Source organism: Calonectris borealis, chromosome 16 (assembly GCF_964195595.1).
Source record: "Calonectris borealis chromosome 16, bCalBor7.hap1.2, whole genome shotgun sequence".
NCBI classification, from domain to species: Eukaryota; Metazoa; Chordata; class Aves; order Procellariiformes; family Procellariidae; genus Calonectris; species Calonectris borealis.
Genome location: NC_134327.1, coordinates 13,683,737 through 13,708,726, shown reverse-complemented (window position 1 = coordinate 13,708,726; position 24,990 = coordinate 13,683,737). Strand labels below are relative to the sequence as shown.

The following is a 24,990-nucleotide window of genomic DNA, read 5'->3' as shown; positions in this document are numbered from 1 at the left end:
TGAAGTGAGGATGACAATTTCCCAGCCTCTGTATTCCCCTGTCCGTGTGCTCAGCAGCCATGGCATTCCCATCGGTGGGAGCTGAGTGAGAGCGAGGGCTCAGGGTTAGTGCGCTGGACGGATCGTGTCCACGCTGCCCGTGGGCCCGTGCAGATTCCCAGTGTCCCTCCCCTGGGCTGGCAGTGGGGATGAGTGGGGAGTTCTGCTGGAGTGTGAGCGCAAGCCCTCGCTGGTTGTGATGAATGTTTTTCCTGCATATTGAAGATGTGAGATCTAACTGCTCCTTTTCTTTCCATCTCCCTCCTTCCGTTCCTGTAATGCAGCGAGCCCTCTACCAGTCCTCTCACGTGGATGAAAACGATGTCCAGACCATCTCACACAAGTGTCTCGTTGTTGGTCTGGATCAATATGAGCAGATGCTAAAGACGAAGAAATACCAAGACAGTGAGGACCTCTACTACCTTGCAGGGACCTACGAGCCCACTACGGGCATGATCTTCAACACGGACGGGGTCCCTGTCATCTGCTGACTGCCCAGGGGACACGTGCCACCCCCTGGGAAAGGACGGGACAAACCTGAGGACGTGCCTGTTCAGACGACATGATTGTTTCTTTCAATGCTCATGACTTCTGTGTCACACTACAGACAGGAGAGCGCGAGAGACACGAGGAGGAAGGAGAGGGCTGAAGAAAGGGGTTGGGGAAGCAGTTACAGGACTTGAGGAAGATGCCGTTGGGTGGTTGTGGTGGTGGTGCTTGAACCCCAAGGCTCTTCTGGAAGTGGCTTTAAGTAAGGTGACACTTGACCAACTTCTCCCTTCCTCCTTTTGGTCCAGGAAAGCACATTGGGTCTCGTGATCATTTCACCAGCGGGACCCCCCGGCAGGAGGGATCCCTTTTGTGTCATTTGCCCCCGTCAGTAACTCGGAAGCCGCCTGTACGTGGAAGGACAGCCGGTAGCCTTCTGCGTATGCTCCTCTCCGTCCTTATATTCCTTTCTTGCTTAGTTTCGCATGACCTTTAGGAAGGACAGGGTGAAAGAGAAAGGAGATGAGTCTCTCTCAGCGCCTCGTCTCGATCCTCTCAGCGCCTTTTTGCGGCTCCCTTTCCCTGGAGGCCCCCGGCCGGCAGTGTGGAGCACAACAGGGCAGAGCTCACCCCAGCACGAAGATGGCAGAAGAGGTCCTCCGGGCTGGGAGGAGCCGGGTGGAAGAGGAGCCAACATCCAGTTTGGGATGCTGCCTTCCCACTGCCTCGAACAAACACTCTGAACCCACCTTCCCCATCCCTCTGCATCCCTCCTGTCCTGGAAGGGCACTGGTGGGAGCAAGCGCATGGCCAAGGGGTGACACTTGGCGAACAAAGAACTCGTCTTGGAGCGTGCAGTGAAGGGGGGCAGGAAATGACTGCGGAAAGCTGCTGCTCGGTGCTTGGAGCAGAGGAGACCACAGGCCATTGGATTTTGGAAGCCCTCGCCCCTCATTTGAAGGGATTGGGAATAGAGTGTGAAGCCCGGCCATGGCTGCCTCCAGCGTTTCCACAGCCAGAGCCCCATTGCCACCGTGGGCTCGGGGAGGGGACCGTTCAGCTTGCTCCATCCCGCCGGCCAGCCTCCCAACGGCTCCCGGAGAGCCGCCACCATCGCCTCCTCCCTTCCTCTGCAGAGCTGACCCACCGTCTCGCTCCCGCTGGGCACATGCCAGATCTGTGGCATCACCGCCGCCGCACCAGGGTTGCACCCGGCTGGAGAGGACACCGAGGAGAACCACGCAACGATGCAACATCCTTGCACTTAAAACAAAACAAAAAAACTCCCAAGAGACGCACTGATCTTTGCAACTACCGACTCGCACTACAGATTGCTAGGACGCGGAGCGGGGCCCGGCTCGGCCGGCAGTGACGGCCCAGGCTCCGGTGGGGAGACACTTAAGACAAGGACAGATTGGAAGCTATCGCCCTGGTACCGGCTGCGTACCAGAGACTGGAGGCCGGGGCCCAGGGGGGAGGGACGCCCCTGCGAAGTTACCCCTCGTCCTTTAAACGAACCACATGGTGCTGAGCTCGTACCATCTCCACCCCGGGCCACCGGCGCCTCGGCGCGGCGGATAGCGACGGTTCTAGCCTGTACAGTTTTAATGTACCAAAAGACTCTTTAGCCCTCCTGTATTATAAGTCTTTAAATGGATTCAACTTTTTAATTATAAATATAAATATAAATATATATATATAAATATAAACTTTTTAAAACTGTGAAAAAAATTATGAAATTATAAAAAAAAAGAAAAAAAAAACAACGACAGAAATGAACACAGTCTGACGTTTAGAATATTATTTTTTATTTCCTGTTGGATTGTGATTGTAAATGATCTGGGAACAGGCACACCCCCGACGCTCAAAGTGTACTGTACTTCTAGAAGCAAATTGTGTGAGCATATTTTAAAGAGCGAGAGAGAGAGCGCGCGAGAGAGATTTTATGCTAATGTTAAATAGAAAGCACTTAAAACCCACTGCCTTCTATGGAACACAAGGATATTTCAGACAATCGAGAGGAAAGGAGAGCCAGGTTTTTGTCTTTTTTTTTGTTTTGTTTTGTTTATGTTTTGTTTAAAACAATTTTTTTGGCATTCTGTTTGTTGAGAACTCCGTGTGATCTTTTTTCATAAAAAAAAAAAAATTAATTGAAAAAAAGCAACCCAACGACGCATCTTTCTTTGTCTCGCTTGTCCTGACTGCGCGTTTTTTCTCCCTTTGGTGGCAATGGTCGCTTTTTGGCTCAGCCCCTGCCTCGTGTTCGGGGAAAGACCCAACCCAGGCGCCACATGGCTCTTCGGGGAGCCCCTGTCCGTCCGACAGTCCCCCCCGTGGGGTGGCACCGATGGATGGGATGGGACCCCGGAGCAGAGGTCTCTGCTCACTGGGGCCCGTGGAGCAGGAGGTGCGAGTTCTTCCCCTGCAGCCACGGTGACGGCGCCTCCCGTACCCCGAGCCCTGCAGGGACGATGTGTTGAGGCCGAAACGCTGGATTTGCTCTTTTTTGTGTGAGCTGCACTTCAACCAGGCAGGGCCTTGGCAGGGCGAGACCTTCCGGTGCTGGTGGGGCTGGGTCGGGGGTGCCAAGCCTGGCACTCGCTGCCTCCTGCTCCCACCGCCTCCAGCCCCTGGCCTTGGCTTCCTTGGGAGGTGGAACCCGCCGACTCCTGGCACAACGAGGTGCAGCCGGTCCCACAAAGCAGCAGCTCTGGTGTTGGCACCTTCTCCAGATGGTTTCTGCTCTACTCAGCCCCTTGCCTCTCCCGCTTGCTGCCCGCAAAGGTGTTGCACTTCAGCAGCGGTTTGCAGGCTGGCAGAGGTTCAATGAGACCCAGCGGCAAATCCAGCTGCCCCAGGTGACAGAGGGGCCCTAGAGATGAGGAGCAGCACAAGGGGCACCCCGAAACCCCACAGGACAGGCAACAGGCATCACCCTGTCTGTGTTTGCCAGCCCAGCCCGTCACCAGCAGCCCAGTGCCTGCAGTGCCAGGGCCGTGCCAGTGGCACGGCTAACGACCAGGCATCGTTGCGAAGACATTTAATCTGACGTCAGCTTCATTTACGTCCCTTGCAATAAATCCTGAAGCTCAGCAGTGGCCTGCGGGTGGCATCCACAGCACTGTGGCCTCAAGACCCTTCCTCAGGATGTCAGGATCCCCCCCCTTTGCCCCGTTGCAGCCCGGGAGAGGGAGGTGATGGAGCAGACCCACAGCGTGGGGTGGAGGGGGCCAAGACCCTGCCTCATTCGCAGTTGGGGAGGGCAACAAAAAGACACAGCCAAAAAAAAAAGATTTTTTTTTTTTTCCAGCCAGAAGTGAATTGGGTCTTTTACACAGCCATCGGTGTATTTGGGGAGGGATCGTGATTTCAAGCCATTCTTGATGAAAATCTGCAGCACCGTAATGAAAGCCGAGACCCACCTTCCCAGACCCACCGGGGTCTGAAGGAGCATTTCCTTCCTCTCCTGCTCCTCCTCTTCCTCACCAGCCCTCCATCACCCTCCTCCCCAGCGCTGGTCCTAGTCCCTTTGGAATTTGGCAGTATTTTCTTCCTCCTGGCAATGGCTTGGCTCAAAAAGGAGAAGACCTGCCCTGTCCCCACCAGAGAGCTGCACATCGCTGATGGGGAGCCCCCCAAGAGGAACGGGACCGTCCCCCGGGGTGGGGGGGGAAATGTCACCCCAAGAAGTGGCCATGGCTGGTCAGCACGGGCCGTTTTGGGATGCCACGGCCCCATGCCAACAGGGTGCTGGTCCCTGTCTGTCCTGGGGCTACTTTCTGGCTCCAGGCTTCCTCCCTGAGGAGGAACATGGGCCAAGCGGGGCGGTGGGGACCATGGTGGGAAACAGGTCCCATCTTGTCCCCGTCGCCCCACCCCAGGGCTCAGTACCCGGACGTAAAGGAGCCGTTGGAGGTTTCGGTGTAGAAACAGGTACTGTGGGACGTACTGGTGAGGCTGTAGGCAAAATACGCCACAGCCGAACCCAGCGTTAAGCCCGTCATGTAGGACACGGTCATGGTGTTCCCTGCAGGAAGGGACACGGGGGTGTCAGGGTGCTCTGGCCACCCCATTTGGGGTCCCCAGGAGGGCTTGGTCCTACCTGCCAGCTCCCGCTGCTCGGGGCTCACTTTCCCGGCGGCCAGGATCATGGGGACGCTGCCGAAGTAGCCATTGGTGATGCCCATGAGGAGAGAGAAGATGCAGGGCCAGGCAGGGTGGCCGAAGGTGGGCCTCCCGTTGGGGTAGACGCACATGATGAAGAGGGGGATGAAGACCACGCGGAGGCAGGAGTAGACGAGGAGGTGGGTCCCTCTCCAGTCGTAGGGCAGGGCAGCCAGGATCTGCAGTGAGGGGCAGAGACCACGCTGTGGGGGCTGGGGAGGGCAACATGGTGCCCAAAATGGGGCAGCAAGGAGAAGATGAGATGGTGGCAAGACTGTCTGCTGCAGGAGCCCAACCTCAGCCATGCCGGTGAGCAACCTCACACTAGTTAGATACCCATGGGGTGGAGATGACCCTTGGGGTGGAGCCAAGCGGCTTTGAAAGAGGACACAAAAAGGAGGCACGGTGGAAGGGACGCATCCGCCCCACCGCATTGGAGTTGGCCTCTCTCCTACCTTGCCGACGAAGTCAGAGAGGTTGAAGATGGCCATGATGAGGATGGGGAGCCATTCCCCCAGCGTGCAGTTGTGGATCTCTGACTCCAGCCCAGGAAAGAGGCACAGCGTGATGAAGTAGGTCATGGCGATGGAGAGCATGTAGGCCCAGATGAGCCGGGACACGACGTAGCGGTGGAGCAGCATGTCTGGCAGGTATGGGCAGCACGGCTCAGCCAGAACCCACAGCCCTACCCTTGCAGAGCCTGGAAGTCTTGCCTGCACCCCAGCAGTGACTTCCAAAGACGTGATTGCCCCATGGTTTTGGGTGCATTGAGAAGGGATGACCCTTCCTCAAAGAGCTAGGCCACTGATGGCTCCTTCTGCCCCACAAAATGGGCTCGCCCCCCCTCCACTGAGCCCACCACCCACCTCTGAAGCTGGGCCAGCTCCTCTTGATTTTGGGCCGAGGGACATCAAAGCGCATGTAGGTGCCGCTGCCGGCCAGCTCAGCTTCGGGGCCTGGGCTGCCCCGGGGGGAGCTCGGCTGCCCCCGCGGCCGGTTCTCCTGTGGGGGAGAGAGGGGAGACCAGTGCTGAGCTCCAGTGGGGAGAGAGACTCCAGGGGGCATCAAGGAAACCCGCCCTTGGCTTACAAATCGGACATCCTCAGTGGTGACATCGTGGTGGACGCGGTAGCCCATCCCATGGTCACCAGCCCCCCGGGGCTCGGGGACACCCTTGAGGGAGCAGGTGGTGTAGTAGCGGACGAAGCGGGTGCGCTTCACCAGGAGGTGGAGGATGAAGCACGTCAGCTCCATGCCGATGGAGATGAAGAAAAAGATGACCGTGTTCTCCTTCTCATCCGACAGCAGTAGCTTGGTGAAGATGCGGCTGAGTGAGATGATGACCCCGGCAGTGCCTGGTGGCACAAGGAGAGCTATTGGCACCGGGTCCTGCTGAGCCTCATGGCTCAGGGACCCCCAGCAGCCCCCCACCGTATGGACGTCATGCCTCCAGGTGATCTTTTCGGGGCAGTGGAGCCAGCTCCTGGCAGACACCCCCACCCCCAGCTTGGCGTGGCAGTGCAAGTCATGCAAGTGCTTTACAAACCATTAAACACCCTGGTTTGCTGGGGAGCACCCTGATCTTCTGGGGACAGCAGGGCACCGCGTGTGACTCGCCGGGGCCCTGGGAGACAGCAGAGGAGGGTCCCCCCCAAGCGAGCCCCAACGCGGACGCGGGTGCAGGTACTTACTCTCGCCCGTCATCACCCCCTGCGTGTAGCGCTTGGGCAGCAGCCCCGTGTAGCCATAGAAGCTGGATTGCTGCACTTCAGGAGAGATGCACCGCGGGGAGAAGGAGGGATTATTGCTGCAGCCGAAATGTCGGGTAGGGGGAAGAAACCCCGGTGGGGGCCCACGTGCCGTGCCACCCAGGAGCTGCACCCTTCCTGAACAGCCGATACAGCGCCCAAGGCCTTCTTGCCCCAAAAGTGGGGGTGCTTTTTTGCCCTCCCTGGATGCCCCACCATGGCTGTTCCCACCAAGAGTGGCCACCAAGTGTAGGGGCTTGGGAAGCCACTATGGTGGCCCAAATGGCAAAGCCGTCGTGGTGTCGGGGACTGATGCACAGTTTGGTGCTGGTGCCCCCGTCCAGTCCCGTGGTGCCTGGACAGAGGTGGAGGGGACGGAGCAGGGACGCGAGGGTCAGCTGATAGAGAGCAGAGCAAGAGGTTGTCCCAGAAGACCACGGCTCTTGGGGATGGGGATGTTTTCCCACCCTTATCTGAAGGTCCGTGCTTGCCCCAGCGCCAGCCGCTGTCCCACATACCTGTGCAGCCAAAGGCCACCACCCCGACAGCGACCAGGTTGATGGCGTAGGCTTGCCTGCGGGTGAAGAGCTCCAGCCAGACGTCGCAGATGCTGACGAAGAGCAGGGGCCCTAGGGCGAAGAGGTAGCCTGCGGGTGGGAGACGGAGGTGGGTGGTGGTGGGCAACATGGGGCCGGTGCTGCCAGGGGCTGTGGGGACCCTCACTCACCCACGGAGATGCGGGTGTGCAAGCTCAGCAGCTCCACCAGCGCGTTGTTGAGGATGACGGCCACCAAGGCCACCAGGATGTAGGTGAGGCTCATGTCGAAGACGATGGAGGTCCCTGTGGAGAGGCAGGTGATGGGGGGTGGCTGGGGTCCAGCTCGCCTGGAAGCAGGGCCGAGCTCTCCCCATGTTTGGGGTGGCTGGGAAGTGCTGCAGCTGCTGGAGACCTACCTGGGTATTTATGGTGCAGGTAATCCACATCGGTGATAAAGCTGTTGTACGGCAGAAGAAATCCCACCCCGGCCAGCAGCATGGCAAAGTAAATCCCATGGTATCGATCCTGGGGCTCGGGATCCTCAGAAACTGCCCCAAAAGGAGAAAGAAAAAGAAAAAAACCCATGGGACCTGCAGCAGATCCCAGCCGTGGGGCGACAAGTGCTTCCACATCCTTTATAGCAAATGAGGGGGGCACCCAGAGCAAGCTGCCCAGCGCCCCACAGTTCTCATGAATAAATGGCTCCAGCCCCGAGAAACTCCTTCCCTAAATAAAGGCATTTCAAGGAGAGACCCAGGAGGCAGGAAAACACTCGGGCTTTGGGGGGCTGCTGAGTTTTAAAAGCAGCCAAATAACCTGAGAGCCAGGCAGTGTAGGTAACAGCCAAAGCCAAGGCGCAGGAGGGGTTGGAAGGGTGCGGAGGTGGACAGGGATGTCCTGGGATGTGGAGCAGGGCTGGGGTAAATCCCAGGGGCATCCCTGAGCCCTGCACGGGAAAGGGGTGAAGCTGCAGGCTGGGGGTGAGCCGGGCAGGAGAGCCAGGGCATGAACCCTCAACTCCTTGCCAACCTGCAGAGCCCCCTGCCACGGGGTGTTGTGCAGCTCACATGGGTACAAACAGGTCCAAAAAAAGGCATTAGGCAATTTTATGGCATTTCAGGCCATTTGTGGCTATTAAACCCATCCCAGGAAGCTCCTAAATGGGTGGAAAACCAGCAGGAAACCCGGCTCCTGGCTGCGGGTCGGCTGTGCCTGCCCTCACCTGGCTCCATGAAGGTGAGGACGCCCTTGGCCTGGCTGCCCCTCTGCAGCTCGTCCTCCTCCAGCTGGTAGCTGTCGAAGCTGAAGCTCATCACCACGTTGCCCTCCGGCGTCCCCGCCGGGCTCAGCTCCTTGAAGCGCTCGGCTCCCACCGAGCCCATCGTGGCTGACCTGGGAGAGAGAGCGGTGACAGCCCCGGGGCACAGCTCCTTTGTCACCTTGGGATTGTCCCCTGGGTGATGCCAGGGGTCTGCAAGGGATGGATGGCACGTGGCTGGCCTTGAGCCTTCGTCACCCCACCATACCGCTACAGCTCCTATGTTTTTTCCACCTGGAAAGATGCTTTCCCCAAGCAGAGTGGGGTCCCTTGACCCACTGGGCAGGAGTTTGGATTTGGGGTGGTGAGGGGTGATCAGGGGGTCCGTGCAAGCCTCCCCCAAGGCACAGCACTCGCCCCAGCCCTGCTCAACACCTCACCACGATGCTGCCAATGCCAAATGCCACCGCGCTTTCCAAAAGCAATTAGAGAAATTAATGGGTGAAAACCACTCACGGAGGGCGGCTGCTGGGGAAGAGCCCGGCTGCCTCGGGGGGCCCTCGCTCTCTGCAGGCAGCGCACGCTTACTCTGGTTTATGCCCTTTTTCAGCATCTCTGCTGCCCGGGGCTGGGGCAGAGCCGCTGGCCTGGGCAGACACGCTCCTGAAGCCTTTTCAGGGAGAGGATGGGATGCGACCCGGCTTTTAAGGTGAGCATTTTGGATCTGCTTCTCCGAGGGGCCACGGCACAGCAGGGAGATGCTCAGAGAGCTGCCGGAGAGACCCCAGCAGCACACCCGAGAGGGTCCGCACCAAATGCATCCCAAAATGAGCTCCCAAAACACCTGGCATCCTCCAGTGACCCTACCAGAGCCACCCAAAACACGGTTCATCCCTCTGGGGCCATCCCAGCCCAGGCCCTGGGGAGCAGCCCGGGGGCTGCTCTGTATTACCGGCGCCAGTCGCTAGATGCCAGGCTGCCTCTGCGCCCGCTGCCCGCGGACCACCCGGCCGGCCGGGGCGGGGGGAAATATCTCCTCCAAGGCAGCAGGTTGAGGCAGGCAAGGGAAGAAAAATCAATTACAGCGATTTCTCTGGTCTCCCTGCCAGACGTGGCGTTTGCAGGAGCAGAGAGGTTTTCCAGCATCTCGCCGGCTGCCAGGATGGGTCGGGTGCTGGGTGGGTAGCAAACGTGGTGCCCACAGACCCTGCAAGCGCAATTCTAGAGCATAAAATGCATCTGCTCGCTGCAGGGACTGGTGGCACAGAGCAGCACTGCCACGGCCTCAAGGCCATGCAGAGGCTTGGACGCGGCCGGGCTGGGGTCCCCACCCTGCACCAGGCTGGGGTGGGCCCCAAGACCCCCCATCCCAGAGCACCGTGGACAGGACATCCCAGTGGGACACGTTTTGGCTGGGGACACCGCTCTGTCCCACTGCTCACAGAGGAGCTGTCTGTGATCTCCTCCACCGAGCACCCTCCTGCGCCTGATGCGACCCCAGGCAATAAAACCCAGTGGGAAGCATCTCCCGGGAAGCCGGGAAAGCCTGTTGCAGGGTTTTTCCATAGCAGAGATCCCAGCTGGAGAATATGCCAGCTGGAAACACCCCGTACCTACTGTGGCCCAAACTTCTTGATGCCGCGGGGCCGGGAGCAGAGCGGGTTGTGCTGGACCAGCCCTCCAGCACCCGGCCGCCTCGCCTGCTCCAAGCATCCCTGTGCCACGGTAAATCAGATTTTCCCCTCCCTTTGGATTTACACCCACGGGTGTAAAATCCCCCTCCTACACGGGAGGGGACTCAGGCCTTGCCACCCCTCTGGCTGCAGGATGGGAAGGGGGGGGTCCTCCATCACGGCCAGGATGGGAGGTCTCACCCAAGGACAGGGTACACGCAGGGCCGGGCACAGCGGGGCACCCCAGCCCCGCTGCACCCCGGTGCCAGGGGACCCCCCGGGCAGCGCAGACCCAACCCCGTTAGGGCAAAGAAGCGTTTTTTGCTCTGCAAAGGGGTCCCCCGACATCGCAAGCAGCAAAGTTGCAATAAACAGGGGGGATTCAATAACCCCCGTCCTCGGGCTGAAGGAGAAGCTGGTGGCTGGAGAGAGCGGGGGGGGGGGAACCCGTCCCCGGCCGCGCCCGGGGGAGGATGCTCGGGAGCCGGGGGAGGGCAGGGGGTCGCGGGGGGTGTCTCCCCGCCCCTCGCCCCCCGCACACAGGCGGTCCCGGCCGTGCCCAACAGGTCGGTGGCGGCTCTTACCTCCCTCCGCCGCGGCGGCTCTGCGGCATCGGCGCTCCGCCCGCCCCGCTCAGCACCGGCGGCCGCCGGCCCCCGGCCCCGCCATGCCGGAGCCTCCTCCGGGGGAGGGCGGGGGGGGGGGCGCGGAGCGGGGGGAGGCCGGCAGCGAGTGCGGCGGCTGCGAGCGAGAAGCAGAGGCGGCCCCGGCCCTGCCTCCCGCCCGCCCGCATCCTCCCGCCTCCCCTTCACTCCTCCTCCGCTCCCCCCGGCCCCCCCGCCCCGGGGCGAGCACCGGCAGCCGGGGAGCCCCGAGCCCCCCCGCTAGCCCCGGGCCGCCAGGCGAGGGCAGGGTCAGCCCCGGGGGCCGCAGGAAAGGTTTTTCCGGTGAACAGAGCACATTCATACCCCTTTCTATAGGTACCGCCTATAGGTACTGCCTATAAGGTACCTCCTATAGACGCTTTGGGGGGGTTTCGGAGGCCTGGAGCTAATTCCAAAGAGATTAATTAGGAAGGAAGCCCTGGTAATTTCATTTAGGACGTGAGCTTTGCAGGGACAGGGTCCTTCCCACCCTGCAAATGGTTTTGGCATAGAGGAGCCGACGGGGTCAGCATGAGCTGTCCCGTGGGAGGATGGAGGGATGTACAGATAGGATGGATGGATAGATGGACAGACAGAAGAATAGATGGGCGGACAGAAGGACGGACGGATGGATGGATTGCAGCTCTGGCTAGCAGAATGCAGCAATCCCTCCAGCTTTTTGGGGAAGCAAGTGAGGGGTCTCTGCTCTCCAGCATAACCAGGGGGTGGAAGCAGAGAAGGAAGGGAACCAACAGTGTGGGGCAGTGGGGACATCTGTCCATGGAGAGGATGCGCGTCCCCGAGGAGGGTGCTCCAGGCAGGGATACCGTGGGTATCCCCACCCTTCCCGAGCTGGATGAGCCGGCCAAGGCTGCAGGCAACATCACGGGGATTTGATGCTATCGGGTTTTCTTGCAGGAGCAGCAAGACATGGGGTGGGGGGCACAACAGGTGCCCCCTCCCACCGAGCTGGGTGAGAGCCCCGGGGGACCAGCCCTTGCTGGGCTCTGCCCACCCGGAACATGGCAGGATGGCGGCTGCGGGAAGGAGGAAAGGTACCATCCCTGCTCACACCCTGTGGCTGCAACGCGCCGGGCTGTGAATTACAATCTTCTTGCAGTCAATAAATGCTGCGTTGTATAAATCAGCGCACGGGGCCGGCGGGATGTTCTGCTGCCGCTCACGCCAGAGGAAATTAGAGACAAAACCGGCTGTGCCTCCTCAGCCGCCCTTCTGCCGGGAGCAGGGCTGAGCAAAGGGGCTCCCGCAAATTCATCGCAGGGAGGAAAACAGGCCAGGTGGAAATTTCCATCTTTTCTCCTTGGCTGAAATAGCCAGAGTTTGGCTCAGAGCAAGCCAGACTGCTGCGCCAAGCTCTGCCCAGAGCCAGGGGCTCAGCTTTCCCCGCTCCCCCCTTAGCTGAGCACCTGCAAAGCTCAGTGCACTAGTGCAAGGGGGGATTTTTTTGGGGCTGCTTGTTTTGGCTGGGTTTGTTCAGCTCTAATTTGATGGTGTCACTGTGAGATCTCAAAGCACCTCACTCCTCTTGGGGTACGTCCCCTTGCCCTACACCAGACCCCATCACTCCCTGCCAGGTACCTTGGTAATTTAAGAAAAGGGGGTGACGGTTGGCACCCAGACGGTGCGAGTGCTCTACAAAAAGAGCAGGATGAGCTGAAGCATATGTGCGCTCGCCTTTTCACGGCTCACCAGCGAGGCCCTGCTGCCTCGGCGCTCGCCAGGCAGCATTACTCACCGCCTTCCGCAGGATTCTCCCCTTGAGCCGGTTCTCCCCATCCCGAAGCCCCAGGTAGGGAGACGGGGGGCTGTTCCGTTAAAAGTGACTGAGCTCAGGGGAGCATCTCGGCTCCCAAATGCACTTGGTGCTCCCCGAGCCGCGGGGAGATGCTGCGACCAAACACCTCGTGGCAAATAACAAGCCCCTGACTTTTACCGTCCTGTCTAAAATCACCCGACCTCTTGATCCCCACTTTGGGGGGACAAGGGGTTCCCTTTCTGCTATGGGTGCAACAGGGCTGTGCTGGGGTACCCGAAGAAACTGCTATGGTTTGGAGGGCTATAGGGGACCACGGGGAGATGAATCTATCAGGTGAACTTCTCAGAGTGCTTTCTCTCTGCCTTCCTCATCCCCAAGGGCAGTGTTAGACCCAAACGACACCATCCACCCTCCCAAAGTGCCCAAGGTGCCCCCGAGGGTGGGCAGGCTGAGCCGCCTCTGCCCCACGGGCGGCATGGGGAGGGGTCCCATGAGCTGGGCTCTCCCTGAGTTTTGCTGGGCTTTTCAATTTTTTTAAGCTGGCCCTGAATAATTCAGCTTTGATGGAGCTGGCTTGAGGTTGGTGAGCTCGGATGCTCCTTGGGTTTCTGCTTGACCCGCTTTAACAGCCAGGAAAACCTGCCAGGCACGATGCTCTGGCGAAGCTGGCCCAGACACCCTGGTTCCCGTGGCAGGAGGGACATCCCGCACACACAGTTCCATCCCGGGGTCTCCCCCTGCACCCTCACATCCAACAACATGGACCACAAAGCATCCCTCACCCAAACCACAGCTTTTTAGAGGTATTTTTGCCTTCTCCCCTTTTCCTGCCTCTCCCCGCTGTCCCACGGCGCCCGGCACGAGCGGGTGCATCCCGACGGCGCATCCCGACGGCGTTTGCCAGATTACGAGGAGGGATTTGCTCAGCTCCGTGAACGGGCTAACACCCTGCGGCTGCCTCGCCACGGCTCCTTGCTATTCAGAACCTCACCTCGCTTTCCTGGAGCCTGGTCGAACACTGATTAATCCCGCTGGGCAGAATAAGACGCTGCTGATTCATTCGGCTCGGAGACGTTGGATTAGGATGGTCTCCAGCAATCCCGTATTGCAGTTTTTTTCTTGCCCTTCCAGCGGAGTCAGGTTTTATTAATCATTGCTGTTGCAGAGGTGAGAGGAAGGAGAGACTTTTCAGGTGTCTGCATCCCACCGCACTGCCAAAACCCACAGTTTTACCCCCTTGGGGACCGCAGGAGGCAGCTGTCCCTGCTGTCCCCATCCCCGTGGGCACAGCCACGAGCTGTCCCTTGGTTAAGGAGTGGCAAAACCTGGCTCCTTAACCAAACCGTGCTCACCCTGCCAGAATGCCCCGGGCTTTCCGTGCCCCATGCCGAGTCCCCTCTGCACCAGCCGGGGTGGGTGACACTGTACCTGTGATTGCTGAGCCGGGGGGACCACGCAAAGGCCCCCCCCACACAACCCCCCGCGCTCAGTGCTCCGTATCCATCTCTTCTGCTTCACGGGAAGGGGAGGTTGTTCCCGAGCCTGCAATCCCCTCTTGGAAAAGCTCCTTTAAATAGCACCGCAGCCTTCGCATCATTCCCTGGGGTCCGCTCCCAACGCTGGCCGAGCGTGCCGTGCCGGCACCGGGAGCATCCTCAGCAGCGCCGGCTTTGCACGGAGACGGGGGGGATTAAACAGGGATGTTGTCACTTGGCCGGAGTCACACTTGGGGGATTATCAGGGCCTGCAAGAAGCGGAGAGTAGCCAGGGAATTTGTTCAGTGCAACTGGAGGGGTTTGTCGCAATCCGATTGCAGGCAAACAGAAATCCCTGGCGCTGGCGGGAGCTCAGCACTGGAGGCCGCGGGGATTAACTGGGTTTTCCCCAAGCTTTGCAACAGGACTGGGGTGGAGGAAGAGTCGCTCTAAGCCCAAAGCACTGGGTTTACATGGTCCAGGGAGATGCATGGGCTGAGCTGAGCACCAGCTTTGGAGCGTCCAACCCTTGTCCCAAGGCCAAGGACCAACTTCTTCCACGTGGATGCCCAGATTCTCCTGCAAGGGGTTACTCTGTGCATCCCTCCCACCCCCAAATTAGCTAAACCAGCCTGGGAGAGCTGGAGAAACCCAGAGAGGCTACCCACAGCCTTTGCATTTGCCCCCCTCCTTGTTTGTTGGAAGAGATTTGCATCCATCACTAATTAATCCAAGATGAGCTGCTAATTCAGCTCCTTGATTGCAACTTTGCATAATTGCTGCATGCACAGGCAGACCGGCAGGACGGGATAAAAAAAGGAGACAATCAGCGGTGGGTGCCGGGAAAAACGGCCGGGAAGGGCCAGTTCAGCTCGCTCCCACTCACCGGGCTATTTAAAGACCCAGGTTGAGACGAAATTTTTCTCTGAAAGGAGAAAATGGTGACAGCCACCCTTGGATGGGTTTTTTCCCCCCATGCCGGGCTCACAAAGGACCTCGGCAGCAGCCACAAAGCCTGAGCCCCTCTGGCAACGGGGAAACCACGAGTTACAGGCAACACAGCTCCTTCGGCTATTCCCATCGTGCTACCCCATGCTGCCCTCCTCCCCATGCTTCCCTTTTTCCAGCGTCCAAGCGGTTGTCTGTAGGCTTCAGAGTGAACGCTCCACCAAGGTGAGCAGGGCGATCGCATCCCCCAGAGCCAGTCCTCCAGGCGGCTTCTCCATCCACTGGGTACATTAGACCCCTGTGGCCATGAAAGCTGTTAAACTCCCCCAAAACAAGCCCCAGCAAGCCAGATCTGCCGGCAAGGCGCTACCTCCTCGGAAAGCAACCCAGCGGTGCAAGGGAGGCCGGGCGGCATCACCCAGCACCATGACAATGGGCAAAGCCACCGGCTGAGCCAACCTAAGTCTTTGGCAGCACAATTAGTGGGAAAAAAAATCTGCTTTTTCTGCAGGTGATACGCAAAGCCATTCCCACAGGGTTCCAAAAGGCGGGTGGGCACCCAGGGGCGACACAGCCGGTGCCACGTGGGCAGGCGACGTGCAAGCAAATTGATGCCGAGATTGGCTCATGGGTTATTTTCCCACCCTCCTCTTCCTCCTCCGCTCACATCCCACCCGCAGACGTTTCCCCCCACCAGTTCCACACCTCCACGCACCCCCCCAGCACCCCGAAAGCTGAGCGACAGGGCAGCAAACAGCGGCAGACAGGTCAGCCTCGCGCTCCCTATTCACGTTTCGCCCTGCAAAAGAAAAGAGCTACTTTCAGCTCCAGCCTTTTCTCTAGAAAAATGCAGCTCCCAGCCCGGGGGCCCCTTCCCCGGCCCCACCGCCCCTTTTAATCAGCCAGGGCATGCATGAAGCCTAATGCCGTCGCGAAGATTTCAGCACTATTGACACACACGGCGTTAAACGCCTTACGGGGGATTTGCATAAGCCTGGGGAGGGAGGAAGAGCGCAGAGAAAAGTGTCGACAATGGGAAAGTAAATGCATTAAAGCGCTTAGGGGGGAAAAAAAAAAATCTGATAAAGGAATAAACCAGTTAAGGGAATATATTACTCGTAGCCCGGTTATTCAAATCCTGCCTTATAGGAAATCCTCTTAAAGCGATCACCTGATTGTGTGTTAAATTCCTAATTGAATAATAAAAGAATTATGTATTTCTTCCATAGAGGCACAAAGATGGGAGCCCACGCGGATGTTCGCTCGGAGGGAGCTGGCGGCAGAGGAGATGCGGGGAGAGGGGTCCTGGGGCAGCAGCACCATCCAGGAGGGATGCGATGGGAGACCTGGGGCCGAGGGAGGATACGGGGTCGGGAGGGATGCCTGGGGAAGGCTGCAGCACCGAGCGCCTTTGAGGGGAGCAGAGGAAAGCTTTGCTGGGAGGGATTGAGGAGGGATGGTGCCCGGGGGAAGGAGAAGGACCCGATGGATCTCCAGGGCTCCTCCAGCCCTGGTTGCTGCAAGAGCGTGGGGTTCACAAAGGATGAAAAGGCACCAGATGCGACTCCTGCCCCGGCGCTGCAGGGAACGCAGGAACTGCAACCACCCAGGACCTGGGCAAAGGGGACTTTGGGGGGGTACAGCAGCCCCTGAAGCTGCTGAGGAGCAAAGGGGGGGGCCCAAGTCCAGCTCCGGGGTAACTCCACTGCTGACACAGGTCCTGCAGGAGGGGCCTGGCCCCCACCGCCCCCTCGCCTCTCCCCCTGCCAGCTTGCCCCCCAGTTTTCCCAGCCGGGGCTGAGGGCGATGCCTGCGCGGCCTCTCCTGCCTGCTGCTGCCCTCCCCCCTGCCTCTGCGCTATAAATAAGATACAAAAAAAATAAAAAACAATAAAAAAAAAGCATCACCTGGCACTTAAGAGGCAAGGGAGAGCAGCGGGACTGACATGCACTAAACCCCCAACCTGCGCTGGGGCGGGCGGGGGGAGAAAAAGAAACAGAAGAGCTAAAAATAGCCCTGGGAGCTGCTTTCTTCTCGGAGATCATTTTTCTACCCGGCCATTTCATTTCATAAACAGGATTATTTATTTATTTCTCCCTCTCTTTACTCCATTTTTTTTTTTTAATTCAATGCCACCACTTTACCCATCCCCACCTCTCTTTTAAAAGCAAGTTAAAAAAAAACCAACACCCAAAACCAAGAAAAAAAAAAAATCCCAACCCCCTTGATCGCTCTAGCAAAGCCTTGCGTTGCTACAGCTCTTTATAGGTAATTGAATATCCCAGAGTGCATCTGCTAATGCAAACTCCAATATAAATAAGCGACAGCGGTGAGCTCGGGGAGGGCAAAGGCAGCAGCTGAGAAAACAAAGCAAGCAGCACCCAGCAAACCCCAGTCCCGGCCAAGCTCTGGGCTGCCAGAGGCTTTTTATTAGGCAGAATTGGCTTGCCAGGGCCAGGCTGAGGTCCCACTCCTGGGCAAGCGCGGGAGCTGGCAGCAAGCAGGGAGGCAGGGTTTGCAGGGAGATGGTTATTGAATTATTCTCGCTGCAGCACCTTTTCTAGAGCCAAGGTTGTGCACAGCAGTGGGGTGCAAAGCCCCCTGATTCCCAGGGGACACCCCTGTCCCCCTTAGCCCGGCAGGTCCCCCACAGCTGGAGCAGCTCCAGCTGTACAGAGGAGCTCACGGTTTTGCACGTTTGCATCTCAGCGGTGCCCATACCTCCTCGATTCAGCATCCTCCAGCAGCAGCCAGGGAAATCAGGGATGACAGGAGCAGTTAATTTGAGCCTGCAGAGGCCATCTTTCCATGCGTGCGTTGTTTTGTTTCCAAATAGACTTTTAATAACTAATTTCAGATGGTAAAAAGCAATAGCTACATCCTGATCTCTTGAAATGCAAATTGCCTTCCGTCCTGGGAGACTTGAAAGGCTGTTTCTTATCTGAAACGTTAAAAAGGAAGGAGATAACGTCTCCCGGCTCTGCCTCCCTGCTTTCATTTTCAAGATTGTTTTCGGGTGAGAAGAGATGCTTTCTGCGATTTCGCTGTGCTTGTTGCCCACCCAGAGCAAGCGCGGGGTGCAGAAGGGGCCGGGGGTCCCCAGGAGCAGAGACCCTCTACCCCGATGGTGCGTAGGGAGGGGTCACAGCACAGGGTTTGCATTTCCCTATAAACCAAACCTGCGCCAGACTTCAGACAACAGCAGAGGCTGTAGGGACCAGTGAAGCCCAGAGGTTTGCCCCCTCCTGCCAGAACTCGATTTTTGGGCTCCATTTCAAAAGCTGCACTACAATTTGCTCAGGAAAACATGGCCGAGTGGTGACAGAGTCAGGCAGAAACTCCCCCTGGCTTAAAGACAAGCTAAAGCCACCACCGCTCTGCTACGGCCTGGCCCCACCACCGTCCCCCCAGCCTGGCGTGGCTGCAGATAAGCTCCTTCTCCAGGCTCCCAGCAGCTTTCCCGCACGCAGGCGGCTTGTGGCACACACAGCAGCCAAGAGCCCTCTGCCTCCCCGAGCAGCTTTGGCTCAGGGGCTGGCTGAGGGCAAACACAGACCTTTTTTTTTGGTTTTTGGGTTTTTTTTTTCCTTCCCTATCTTGTTCTGCTCTGAGTCACAGAGCACCAGTACAGAGAAGGTGCCCTGAGCACTCACTAAAGGTGCTGCAGAGCTCTGCTGCAGAAGTAGGCAAAGGGATGCTCCGAGAGGGAACAAGGGAAGGAGCAGGGATGCTCCGGCGGGGGGAAAGGCTGGGATGCTGCTGGGGAGGGAGCAGGGATGCTCCAAGGGGGGAAAAGTCTAGGGTGCTCCCAGGGAAGGGAGGAAAGAACATGGATGTTCCAGGGGCAGAAGGCTGGGATGCTGCTGGGGAGGGAGCAGGGATGCTCCCAAGGAAGCGATGAAAGAGCGTGGATGTTCCAGGGGCAGGAGGCTGGGATGCTGCCGGGGAAGGAGCAGGGATGCTCCTAGGGAAGTGAGGAAAGAACATGGATGTTCCAGGGGCAGGAGGCTGGGATGCTGCCGGGGAAGCAGGGACGCCCCGCACCACCATCTAGCGGCTGCGCGGCGGCGGAGCGCGGCTCCCCCCGGCCCGCCCCCAGCCCCGTCTGGAGCCGCCGAGGAAGCAGATGGCGAAGTGCCGGGAGGGGTTTTGCAAGCGCCGCTCGCCTGCCCCGAGCGGGTAGGAGGGGAAGGCAGGGACAAGGGTGCTGCCTGCAGGTGGGCACCCAGCCCCCTTCAGCAGGGGATGCTAAGCAGGTACATGCCACGCTGGCACCCAAAGGTGACGGCCTGTACCCACCACGGGGACAAGGTGGGTCTGTTCCCCTGTGTCACTCGTGCTCCCCGGCATAGCCCCCGACCTGTGCAAACACAAGCCTCCCTCTCCCAGGGCCTTCCTTGCCCCTGCAAAATAGTATCCAGAATATCAAAATACTGTGAAAAGCCTCTAGCCTATTTTATGGACTTACCTGGACTTAGTGATCTCCAAATTCTTCATTATAACCTGTAACTTAATAAAACTCACTGCTTAAAAAAACCAAAATGACCAAATATAACATGGTGCTGCAACAGCAGGCATCAGATTTCCTTAACTCCAGCAGGTTGGGCAGAAAGTCCTCGTTAGCTCACATCACACCATTAATTAGCTGAAGAAGTCTCTGCCAAGGGCCTGGCCAAGGCCTGTCCAGGGCCAGGTCAGATGCGGTACGCGAGAGGTGCGTGCTCAGGGTGAGCGTTCAAGCCAGGAGCAAATCTTGGATTCATCTTGGACTCGAGTCCTGCGCAGCAAAGGGTCTCAGTGCCCCATCACTTGGCAGACCGCTGCAGCACGGCTCAACCCAAAAGCCTACTCGCTACTGAGCAGAAGCGTGCCAGGAAGGAACACGGCACGAGTCCATGTCTACCCTTGTAATAAGATAAATAATTGGAGATGAGATTTGTTAGTCCCCTCCCTGGGAATTGAGGCTTAATGGGCCAGACTCGGTAACAGCAGACGCGAGACTGCCGATCTGAACACAACCGCGGTTGCCTCATTCAGGGCTGGGTTTGACGCATTATTTACGATTTTTCCCATGCTTACTGGAGAATATTCTGCTTTGCTCTCCTAGGGCAGGAGCAGAGGGGCAGTCGGACCTCCCGAAACATCGGTGGGTGCGGATGACCACATCCATCAGGGCCGCGGGGGACAGAGGAGTTGTTGGCATCACCACTGCGGCTGGAAGTTGCTGCCACTTACTGAATCCACCAGCAGCTTCTGCCTGGAGCAAACTGAGGATCTGAGAGAAGACGGGAAATGTCACCAATAGCCGAATGAACGGTTTAGAAACACTCAGCCGAGCTAACATAACCTGTTTTGCCTGAAGCAAACGCAGGCGCACAAACGGCACCGACAGGACAGCATTGCCCTCCAGAGCTAGATCAGGAGAGGAGACGTCTGCAGCTTCACAGCTGAGGCCTCGCTATGAAACAGTCGGACAGGAGAACACGGTCTCATCATCGCCATCACTAGCAAGAGCAGAAAGGCTTTTTCTCCTCTCGTCCACCCCGATCAAAGTGTTTACCGTGGCTTGCAGAAGGAAGAATACATACAGAAGCTTCCTCACGCATCCGCACGGGCTCCTCCAGGTCTTCCTCCTGAGCTTGAAGGTGAGAAACAACAGGCTTGGAGCAACAGCAGAGTGAGTGGGGTGAGTATTTGAAAGCACCGCTTTGGATGCAATCCATAAGAGAAAGAACAAAGGAAGTTATCTAAACTCACCTGAGGAGCAAGAGAAAAAAGCATGAGTGCAAGTCCCAAGAAGAGCAGCTTTAAGGAGGAACAAGAGGGAAAAACTGTATTTGCAAGCAAAATGTGCCCGAAGAAACTCAGCTTGTCCCTTCCCAGTCCCTGCAAAACCCAAGCTGACGGTGTCTTTTGAGAGCAGCTACAAAGCACAGCTAGGACTGAGGGCTTATTACTGCTGGCGTTTTGGTTTGGGCCACAGAGTACAGAACACACATAGCGTCACCCTGATCTTATCCAGCCCCATCTCCAAGCAGCAAACAAAAAGAAGGAGACGCAGAATACTTATCACAACACAGATTTAATTTCTTAGGCAGTTATAAAATTACAAAGAGCGATGGGCTAGCAGTGAGAGCCAGACACTTGGTGAGGTGGAATGTTAGACAGATTTTTCCACTTATCGACACAGATATCGAACAGAGTAAGTGAGCACTGCAGGATGCAGGGTTTTTTTTCCAGGTGAGGAAGCAACGCAAGAGCAAATAGATCCAGATAGACAAAGGGTTGAGTCAACACCCCACAGAAACCCAGAGCTACAGGTTCGGGAACAGCTCCCCACTCCTGAGAAACGAGTCGGACACATGCAAAGGCAGCGCAGGGGGAGTCAGCGTACAGATCGCTGCAGCTGCATGGCCAAAGCCACAGCACTGAGACATCTGTAACGAGCACAACTGTAGCTATTTGCAAGCCAGAATAAAAACTTCTTGTCCGTTATTTTCAAGGCAGTGTAAGATGAGATTTGCCAATTTGAAGAGTGTTAAAATGAAGGCATGTTATGGTTAGAAAAATAGGAATTTGCTGAATTCCTTTGGTTGTGCAACTGGAATCTGGGAGGATTTATTTACAGTCAGAGCCACGCTTTCTTCATTGCAAGCCTTTCATGGTGCAGCACAGATTCCAGAACAACAAAGGCCTGCTCTGCATATGTGGAGAAGACACTCTGCCTTGCTCTCAGATGTTAACAGGTTAAATCAAGGCGACTGTTAGCCAGGACAGCTGGAGCACAGAACAAAACTTTCCAAATCTCTGCAGTGATTAATCCCCACCAATACTTTGGACAAAGACTCCTGTCGCTCCGCAAACAGCAGCGGAGCATCTGCACACACAAGTGGTATACCGAACAGCTCAGCGACCTACAAGGAAAGAAATTCTACTACCTAACTGCATGTTGCTTTGGTGCTAATGCCATTATTAGAGCCAAGAAAGCACAAGTATGGGATGTAACATAAAGAGCGCTCTGCTGATCGGCTTCTCAGGGCTCTCAGCTAACCTACTCACCGAGCTGGTGGCTCTTCAGTTCATTCCTCCCTTTTTACTATTACGCATAGGTCAGACGCACGTTTCCTCTGTGGAGACACCCGTCACTGCAGTAAGAGCCTTCTCAGGTATTCATTTGCATTCAGGCAGACTTGAAAAGCCACCACCTCTACCCCCACCCTCTGTAGAAAACAGGCCCAAGAAACTTGCTTGCACAGGACCCGAAGCAGCAAGGTACATGCACACACCTGATCGCAGAGGGAGCGCTCGCGCAAACGTCTTGCTGAACAAGGCCTCAGAAAAAACAGCTTTTACTAACCTCTTTATGCTTTTTACTTCCTCCTCCTCTGCCAGGCCCAGCCTTTTAACTGCTAGATTTGTATCTATCACTTGTATTTTGGAAACAGCGACATAAAAAGAGGCCAGACCAGATAAAAATCTTTCTGCCTCAGAACTAGAAATACAAAGTAGGGTAAACAGACAGATGTCGAGACAGCAGCGGAGTATGTACACTCGCTACCTATTTGCACATCAAGAGAAACAGCTCCTTCCCTATGGTAGTCACTGGGAACAGATCCCACTGCAATCTAAGACCTGAGTTTAGGATTCCAAGTTTGTAAGTGTTCCCCCTTCCCCAGCTTTGGTTGTTTCAGTTGTCTATCTCTGCCCCCACAGAGTTAAAAAAAGCTATCAAGAAGTGCAGTCTGTACCTAGAGAGAGACGCACTGCCACAGAACAAACCCTGCCCTGCCAAGGAAGGTCAGTCTAAAACGAGAGGGGCTGTATAGGTGTTCCCATATCGTATGACTAGAAGCCCATGGCCACAGCACAGGGCTAGAGCCTCCTTGGCTTACCCTGGGGAATCCAGGGCTGTTAGACCATCAGAATAGAAATCGTTAGACACCAGCTGATCCACAGAGAGTAACAGCGCAATCATATGCTCCATACTCAGGTGAGGATGCAGCTGCAAACAGCATTTCTGGTACGTTTAAGGAAAAAAAAAAAAGAAACAAAAACATCTTTGAGTCATTGGGATGAAACCCCAGCCCGAAAGGCTTCTAACTTTGGTAGCATACCACAACAGGGTGGTTACTGAGGGCCTAAGGCCATCAGAGGGAAATGATATTAGTCATATTTTATCTGAGAAAAAGTTCATATCCTCATGCAATGAACTTAAGACAAACTACTGTCACCACTCTTAAATACACGGTCAGTGGGGACAAGAAACCACCTGCTCCACCCTACTAGCTCCATGCTGGTCACTAACCCCACAATATTAACACTTTTGCTCTCTAAAGAGATTTTCCCAGTTACGACAACAACAAAAAGACAGATACTTAAGTAGAAGCTGGAAGCCAGTTAAAGAATGAACCAAGCAGGGCACAGGAACTCAACAGTCAGTCTGTAGCTCAGGAGTAGGAGCACACTACAGCATATGGAAGACACAAATACAGTGAATATAGGATCTCCAACTCACCTGTGGAAGATAAGGTGTAAAAGTTCAGAAGGGGGTAAAATTAGTACAATAAATGTTCTCAATTTTTAGCAGTAAAAGTTAGTAATTACATCAAGGAATATATCTCACTATGTAACATGGCCTTTGTTACACTCAAGAGCTGTAAAACTTGTGTGCTTAGCAGACCTGTGTTGCTTATGCATGTTTACTGCTAACTCTACTTGTGGAGTCTATGCCAAGCCTCCAAGTATGTTATCAGGAATGTTACCAGCTTTAGTCTGGAACGAGCAGACATCTGACAGCTCCTGGGCGGTTCCGTTTGCCAGCAAAGCTCACTGAGCTTATATTTACTTCAAGACTTGTATTTTACTCTGCAGTTAGGAGCTCCACAGCAAAGCTGATCGCACTTGCAGTAAAAAAATAATTCCAGACCATGGAATTTAGTTGTCAGCCAGAGCTTAAAGTCAAGAGACTAAGCGAGATTTCAGCATGGCTCAGTGGTTTGTTTTGAACGTGCTGGGCTCTGGAGAGGACACCACAAACCATTCCAGCCAACTACTTAGGACAGTCAAGGGTTTTCAGTGAATAAACAAGCCTGATCCCTTCTCTTCCACATGTGCTTGTGTAAGAACATCTTCCACATACACAGACTAACAGTAGCCTCACTGACACAGGCAGCTCTCTCGGCAGGGGCTACCACCATCTTCTGCACTTTTAGAGGAAGGGGAAGCCCACCTGCCCACACAGGGCTTTGGGGACAAAGACCACTGCCTACTATTGCTTGAGAGAAGACTTGTTAACAGTACCAAATCCTAAAAGCACACCTCTGTCTAGCTGTGGTAGGGAGTTCGCACGTAGCTGGAGTACTCAGCTTCTGTCCTCTTCTCAAGATCTGCAATTTCCTTGTCTGTTTTTATTTTTATTCCTTTGCAAGCAGTCAGTGGAGGGAAAGGAAGCAACCTGCATTGCTACACAAAAGGCAAAGCAGGCTCATTTTGGCAAAGGAAAGTCATACTCACCAAGTACTTTGCTAATCACTTGCTCACTAACTGTTATCCAAGACTTAAGAGAAGGCACATTACAACCCTAAAAATAGTCTGCAGCACTGCTCAGCCTTGGAAAACCCTAGCCAGGGTCAGGGCAGTTAAGGATTTATTCCAAAACTGCCGAAGAGAGAACCAGTCCTTGGAGTGTATCACAAGAGGTACTCTGATGAAAGGGGAAATAAAAAAATAAAAAAGAGAAAAGCACTGTTATCCAGCAGAAGAGAACCCAGAAGAAAATTAATCTTTCAAAATCATTTATATTTACATCAGTATCGGTGGGGGGGGGAGGCGGAATCACGAACCTTCACTATTAGAGCGGTACACTCAGCCCCAGACTGAAGAGAAGCAAGAACTGAGAGCTACGCCTTCCCGCTGAAAACCTTAAGGCTGTTCAAAGAGTGGGGCTGCCATACACTACAGGGACTTCCATCCAGCCTGACAGAATCTTTGCTTTGGATAATTTAAAAAAAGTATAAAAAAAGGTTATTGCTACTCTGCCAAGGAAATAAGACAAACTACAGGAAAGAAAGAAAGTGCATTCCAAGTCTTCTCTAAAAAACCCACAAGTTTATCAGCCACTATGGGCTATAGACACCCAAGTACTAAAGGTGTACAAACAAGAGTCTCTAGCAATTCCTCCTTCATTCTAGCTTTCTTCCTGCAGCAATTCCTTTTCTTCCCTGTAAAGGCACTTTCC

General features: G+C 55.9%; 2 protein-coding genes across 7 annotated transcripts in view; one reads left to right on the top strand and one right to left on the bottom strand.

Moving 5' to 3' along the window:
- The window catches only part of TNRC18 (trinucleotide repeat containing 18), a 56,965-nt gene extending 54,273 nt beyond the window's left edge, over nucleotides 1-2,692 (top strand). For all 3 annotated transcript variants that reach the window (XM_075165343.1, XM_075165342.1, XM_075165341.1), the window contains exon 28: nucleotides 324-2,692. In XM_075165343.1, coding sequence (XP_075021444.1) covers nucleotides 324-530 — 207 coding nt within the window. In that variant the 3' untranslated portion in view covers nucleotides 531-2,692. The remainder of the gene's footprint in view (nucleotides 1-323) is intronic.
- Nucleotides 2,315-24,852, bottom strand: SLC29A4 (solute carrier family 29 member 4). 4 transcript variants are annotated; one of them, XM_075165348.1, is made up of 13 exons: nucleotides 17,475-24,852; nucleotides 13,759-15,051; nucleotides 13,322-13,486; nucleotides 8,201-8,370; nucleotides 7,395-7,526; nucleotides 7,168-7,281; nucleotides 6,959-7,087; nucleotides 6,384-6,458; nucleotides 5,782-6,047; nucleotides 5,559-5,694; nucleotides 5,148-5,335; nucleotides 4,631-4,871; nucleotides 2,315-4,555 (listed from the first exon to the last, which is right to left on the bottom strand). In XM_075165348.1, exons 4-13 carry the CDS (start codon nucleotides 8,358-8,360, stop codon nucleotides 4,413-4,415), a joined length of 1,584 nt encoding a protein of 527 aa, XP_075021449.1. In that variant the 5' UTR covers nucleotides 8,361-8,370; nucleotides 13,322-13,486; nucleotides 13,759-15,051; nucleotides 17,475-24,852; the 3' UTR covers nucleotides 2,315-4,412. The 4 variants fall into 4 exon arrangements, with proteins under 4 accessions (XP_075021449.1, XP_075021447.1, XP_075021448.1 ...); XM_075165346.1 differs by having other exon boundaries at nucleotides 4,631-5,422; XM_075165347.1 differs by lacking the exon at nucleotides 5,148-5,335.
- Between the last annotated feature and the right edge of the window lie 138 nt (nucleotides 24,853-24,990).